General features: G+C 40.8%; 1 protein-coding gene across 1 annotated transcript; it reads left to right on the top strand.

Moving 5' to 3' along the window:
• Positions 1-691: 691 nt before the first annotated feature.
• On the top strand, positions 692-3686 carry neurod6b (neuronal differentiation 6b). The gene is made up of 2 exons (XM_061045006.1): positions 692-849; positions 1104-3686. Exon 2 carries the CDS (start codon positions 1109-1111, stop codon positions 2114-2116), a length of 1008 nt encoding a protein of 335 aa, XP_060900989.1. The 5' UTR covers positions 692-849; positions 1104-1108; the 3' UTR covers positions 2117-3686.
• Positions 3687-6576: the final 2890 nt, after the last annotated feature.

Genomic DNA, 6576 nt, shown 5'->3' with positions numbered 1-6576 from the left:
ATTTAAAAAAAAAACCTTTAAATATTTGATTCTGCTTTATGAATCGTTATCATAGTTTCTTGAATGTCTTTTTTGTTTGGATAAGGTAAAAGAAAACGTGTTTATGTGCTTTGGGATAAAAAAAAATCTGGAAATTCAAATCCCCTTGATCCCTATATTCTCTTAGATTTTTTTGTTTGCATGTAAAAAGTTATTAACTTTCGTGCTGTGATTTCAAGGGATGGTTATTCAAGCTTTGTTGTGTATATTTTCCATGTTTTTTTTTACAGAATATTTCATATTTTTAGATTTTTATTTACACATATTTAGATACAAGTACAACTTAGAGTACACTTATTCCAACATGAAGTCTGTCTGTCTGTCCCACCTGTTGAGGATGCTGCAGACTCACACATCCATCTTTCCGTTTTTTCCCTGACATAAAGACATGAATTTATCTTTCTTACATGAGGAAACAGGCAGATATTAGTTGTTATCCCTCTCCGGTCTGTGTATCTGACGGTAAACGCGGGCCTCCCGGTGCCCATTACCGGAGCTGCCAGATGATCGGTAAGGAATGGAGGTCCCATGGGACGCAGAACACGTGGTCTCGACTGCCACAAGACGTCAGCGGCAGATGGCATGGGTACCCGCTGTTGGCATGAGTGTCATTCCTCAAAGAGAAAGGGACGGGGAAGAGAGAGAGAGAGAGAGAGAGAGAGGAGAGAAGAGGGAGAGCAGAACACAGCAGAGAAAAGAGGAAGCGCAGCTTTCAGCTTTTCCCTTTAATTTGTGCTTTGCAGGAGAAGAAGCAGCAGCGCAGAATTCGGGGAGACATTTGGGAACATGCAAGGTGCACGCTGACCAGAGGTAGGCACATGGTTTTGAATGCATTTGTTGACCTTAAATAAATATGATTTATTGCTTAAAAGATGACTTTGTGCTGCGCTTTGGGGTAAAAATGCGCAAAGAAATTAATAAAAACTGTGACATTGGCCTTGCTTTCCAATTTGTCCCTCTCTCTCTTGGGATGATCTACCCACAAGGTAATTAAGTGACAACCTTCAGAAGGAGTCAGTGTTGTGCTCTGTCCTCATACCTTTTGTATGTGCTTTGATTTGCAGAAAATATGTTGACACTGCCATTCGAGGAATCTCATATGATGTGTGAGCCGCGATTCGGTGCCAATTTCCCCCGTGAAAGCTTACCTGAGAGCCTGGAGCAGGAGCGACAACACAACCCGGAGAGGTCCAACTCAGTCATGAGGGAGGCTGAGGACGAGCTCTCCGACCGCGAGGACGACGAGAGGGAGGACGACCAGGATGAGAACGGGCACCCTAAAAAGAGAGGCCCCTGGAAAAAGAAGCAGGGCAAGGAGCAGGTGGACCGGTCCAAAGTCCGGCGCCATGAAGCCAACGCCCGGGAGCGCAGCCGCATGCACGGTCTGAACGACGCGCTGGAGAGCTTACGTAAAGTTGTGCCCTGCTACTCAAAAACTCAGAAACTGTCCAAGATTGAGACACTCAGACTGGCTAAAAACTACATCTGGGCCCTGTCAGAGACTCTGAGTGCCGGGAAGAGACCGGACCTCCTTGCTTTCGTGCAGACTTTGTGCAAAGGATTATCTCAGCCAACGACCAACCTGGTGGCCGGGTGTTTGCAGCTCAACGCCAGAAATTTCCTCACGGACCACAACGGGGAGGTCATGTTCTCTGGCAGGTCGCCCTACGATGCCGTGTATCCGTACCCGGGCTCAGACGTGAACACGCCCCCCGGACACAGCGCGGGCAGCCTGGACGGCGGCGCCAAACCCTTTAGACACTACAACTACAGCGGCGCGTACGAGCCCTACTACGAGAACCCGTCCCCGGAGAGGAGCGCGAGCCCGCATTTCGACGGCCAGCTGAGCCCCCCTATGAACTTTAACGGGATTTTCTCCCTTAAACACGACGATCCACCAGACTACGGCAAAAGCAGTCACTATGGCATGCGCTACTGCGGTGCGCCAGGACGCACGGCTCTGGCGCACAACTCTATGTACCGCGTCTCCCCAGAGGGCCGTTTCCCCTACGACCTGCACGTCCGCAGCCAGTCCTTTCAAGCACAAGGGGAAGTTAATGGCTCTTTCCACAATTAATCAATCAGCTGGACTAAGTTCAAGTTTTAGAAGCGATGCAATTTCCCCCTGCAGATGTTCCTGACAAATGGACTCCAGACACGCTGATGCACTGCAAAAAAAAAAAAAACGTCCATTTGAACAAGTCACTTTGTGTTAAATGTTCATACTTGTGTTTCTTAAAAAATGACAAGTCTGCAGATTGAATATGATGTTTTCACTTGTTCCTATTTCCTTTTCACCTTAATTGTGTTGGTAAAGGCAGAGAAAACGAAAGAAAATATTTTAACACAAGTGAATTCACTTAATTCTGAAGGCAGTCCCCCTGATTCGTTTCAGAAAATTAACATGTACTGTCATGATTCACTGACGAGTTTTCGTCTCCTGAAAACCGACAAAGTATAAAACATTTCGTTTCAGAATCAGGTTCTTATTAAGTAAAGTGCACAATCTGTTTGTTAATGACTGTGCAGCATTTATCAGTCATGATGTGGGAGAGAAGGACAATTCTTTCTTTTTTTTGTGAGGATTTATTTGATTGGGATTACAGCAGTTAAGTGAGACGATTATTTGTGGCGAAATAATCATGTAAAAGAAACAACCGGCGAAGAAAAATCTCAAGTATTTTGACATCTTCAGGGAAGTTTTTCTGGATGATTGGAGTACACAGTTTCAGTCTTTTAGCAATAAAAGGTCAATTGAGCTATGCAAGGCAGCCAAATGCAATCTTTGATTTTAACATAATGATAAATATATATTTACTCATACAGGGCGTTTCTCATTAACTCTTTTAAACGTTGACAATTACAAAAAAAAATTACTAATAAAAAAAAAAAACAGAGGGACGTGCACGTGTTAAGGAGACCTGACGATGATGTCATCAGAAATGTCCTTTTGAAACAAGAAGTTTTGGGGGGGAAAAAGTGAAATGCGTTTGTATTTGGAGTAAATAGTGTGGTATGAGGTGAATGTAAATTATTATTGTATTTATTTATTTAAGCTTATTTATTATAAGTCCGTCCATTTGAATGTGGAAATTATATTATAAGAATTATTGTGAAATCAGCAGTGTTACCTTTTCTGTAAATTAGCATACATTTGAAACTTTGTTGTAAAGATTTCACTGCAGCTGAAAGGAGGAGGACTGGAGGTAAAAAATCAGTTTGTGTGACGTGAACAAAATGTTTCACATGCCTTAAAAAAAGAGGAGATGATGACCATCAATATGCAACGAAAGGACAGTTTGTTTTGGATAGTTTGATGTAAACTTTTTACACTTCCTGGTTCTCGCTGTGACGCACTTCACGTGTTTCTGCACAATGTTAGTGACTGTACTCTCATAAATTATGTTGCTTTTGTATCTTTAACACGAATGACGAATGATGATTATTGGATGGTATTTATAATTTGTATTTCTTACACACACACACACACACACACACACACACTTACACTATCTCTGTTGTGTACTCTTGACACACACGCACACATCCCTCAGAAGAACTCGTTATGGATCGAAATCCTCGTGAAGTAATGTGTTAATGTTTTGTGATGTGTTTGTCGCAATAAAATGGAGAGGCTTTATGTTGGAGAGCAGCTTCTCAGCTTTCTGTGCGAATGATCGACAGCAGGCACGCGGCAATTACGTAAAAAAAAAAAAAATTAAATTGTCAGGAAAATAAATCACGATTGAAACGCCCCGGGCCTTATTTTGTTTATTTACTTTGGATGAATTGACTGCTTTATTCTTACAATCTCTAAGGACTTCTTTGTGACACAAAACGTAAAAGGCCTTTTCAATATTTAGATAAACATCTTAAGGGTGAAATTGTTGAATCGTAAATGAACCTTGTAATCGAACCTTTTTTTTTCCTCACATAAAGTTGGGCTTGTAATAAAAAAAAACGTTAAATGGCCAGGGTGTGAAATATAACGCAGTGTTGTCATTCTTGATCTCAAAGAGGCCTGTCCATAATTTGATTTAATTTAAGTCATCACATTGCTGATTAGTGTCACGAGGTGTTGGATGTCAGCCAGAGAGCTCAGACATCTGATCCCAGTGCTCCCAGTGAGGAGAGAACAATTCTGCGACTGCAGCACCACTTAGAGATGATCTAAAGTGGCACGGTCTCTCTAGATATAAAACTAAAATAACCTTTTCAGTTTTTCGAAAAAAAAAAAAAAAAAAAGGCAATTTGACTTTAACCTTTAATATCAGGATTTCAACGAACGTTACGCGCTTATATGTGATTTCATTACTATTTACTGTGTTATACTAACTGCGTAGCCTGTGTGGTAGAAGAAGTCACATCAGTCTCACTGAATATGATCGATTGTGACTGAATATGAATATGATCAGAGGGCGAACGATAGCTGACGTTACTGAACTTACGGGGATAACGAACTTACTTTGTATTATATAAAAAGAAGACATTTTATTAGGCTATATAAAAAATATTGAAAAGGTCAAAATCATAATGTTCGTTTAAGACTTTAATTGTAAAAGTAAAAAAAATAAAAAATCGTGCTTAATAAAGTGCGCGACCTCACTGCGGGAACACGCAATATAATCTCATGCATGTTTTTCTTGTAGCACTCTTAAAGCTAAGCACTGTGGGACACTCAGAAGACACAGAAGAAACATTTGGCTGAGGTTTTACAACTTTCTAACCAAGTCCCAAATTATATCTTTATAACACAATTTAAAAAGAACACAGCACGTTTATCTGAAGTGAAACATGGAGGTAAGAAAATACATGTTCTGGTGGTTGGTGCAGTTTGTGTAAAAAAAAAAAAAACCTGAGGTTACAAGCAAAACGTTTTTTCTTATAAGTAAAGAACTCTGACTGTCCTTTGATACCTGTGGTTTTCTATCCGATAACAAATAGTGAAGGCTGAGTTTGATAAAGGGCCTTTAGATCTTCAGGGTATAAAAAAGGGTATGTCTTCAAAACAACAACAAACACATAGAGAACAATAACTTTTTGACACAAAACCTGTCAAGCTGCTTAAGAGTGTCTTTCCTGTGGTAGCAGAAGAAACTTGTGAATATAAAAAGCAAAGACGTATTTTTGTTTCTCTTCTATTCTACAGAGGTTGACTTCTTTACGTAGAACATGCCTCAGATAGAAGCTCTTAACTCTTGGTAAAGTTCAATTTTGGGAAGAAACTAAATTAAAGTAAACATATACTCTCATTTAAAAAAAAAACTTGATCTCATTTGTTAATATGTACCAATGAACATGAAATCTCAAGCTAATTTGTGATAATTTGTGTAGGGTTTAAAGAGCAACATGAAAGAAAAATCAGGGAAAAACAAAGTAACCCAAATGGAAGCCTCTAATAGGAAGAATGATTCAGTTTTAACTACACGTCTAACCAGAATAGCATCTAAACTACACAAAATCAACATCAGCTTTTCCCTCAGAATTTCCTGCATCGTTTTGGTTAAGTTGATGAAATAAATTGTCAAGACAGAAATATCTGGGACAGTAGATGTGGGCAGTGGCGCCGCCTGTGATTATGGGCCCCATGAAAAATGAACTGATATCGCAAAAATTGTCACAAATATTCCAAAAGGGCCCCTGTCAGTCATGGGCCCTAAGAATCAACCTTACTTTTCTCCCAAATACGGCACCACTGATGTGGGGAAATTTGCAGAATAAGGGAAATGTTTGGAATTTTTCTATGTGAAAATTGCTGTTTTTCCTGCCTTCATTCCCTCACTTAACCTCCTCTTCCTCTGTATTGTCATAAAACTAGAGTAGCGGGTTACTAAAGGTCCCTTTGGGGCCCTAAAATCACCTCTTTAGCCCCCCATCCTTCACCAGCAGGCCTTATTTATCTCACTCACTAAAATTCCCACCTTATCAGTCTTAATGCTTTTTCTGCATGTTGTGCGTGTGTGTGTGAGTGTGTGTGTGTGTCTGTGTGTACATGTATGTGTGAATATATATATGCATGTGTGTGGATGAGAAGCGGATTTAAATCCCTCTTGGAGCCCCACAGGGAGACTGAGGAGGGTGAGGAGGAGCTGAGGAAGGGAGGCTGGAGGGGGTGTTTCACACCCACGGGGTCTACGCAGTTTAACGCAGGGTCAGACGTGTACACGTACCCCTACATTCATGCAGCTCATTAAACTGTGTGGAGACAGAGCGAGGGAAAAAGCGGGAGAGAGAGAGAGGGAGCATATGGCCCAGCTCTGTGTGGGAGGTGAAGGACTGGAATTGGGGGGGGGGGGGGGGTTATATATCGTATAGGGGTGAATTTGCAACCGGAGACGTGGTGTCATAATTAATTCAAAACAATTATTGTGTTTCTATAGGGAGAACTCACACAATGACAACAACCAGCTCAGAAGTTGAGAAAAGTTTTTTTCTGCAGTCACCTTTAGCACAAATTCATCTTTGTATGTATCTTCTTTTGTGTTATGTTAATTTATTGAAATCAGGCGCATTTTTTCCTGCAATGTCTAAACTCTG

This window comes from Labrus mixtus, chromosome 8 (assembly GCF_963584025.1).
Source record: "Labrus mixtus chromosome 8, fLabMix1.1, whole genome shotgun sequence".
NCBI lineage: Eukaryota > Metazoa > Chordata > Actinopteri > Labriformes > Labridae > Labrus > Labrus mixtus.
Note: the sequence above shows the minus strand (reverse complement) of the source record. Positions and strands in the feature narration are given on the sequence as shown.

Excerpts from the sequence above, each read along its gene's own strand:
- neurod6b (XM_061045006.1), top strand. The coding sequence starts at position 1,109 with ATGTTGACACTGCCATTCGAGGAATCTCATATGATGTGTGAGCCGCGA.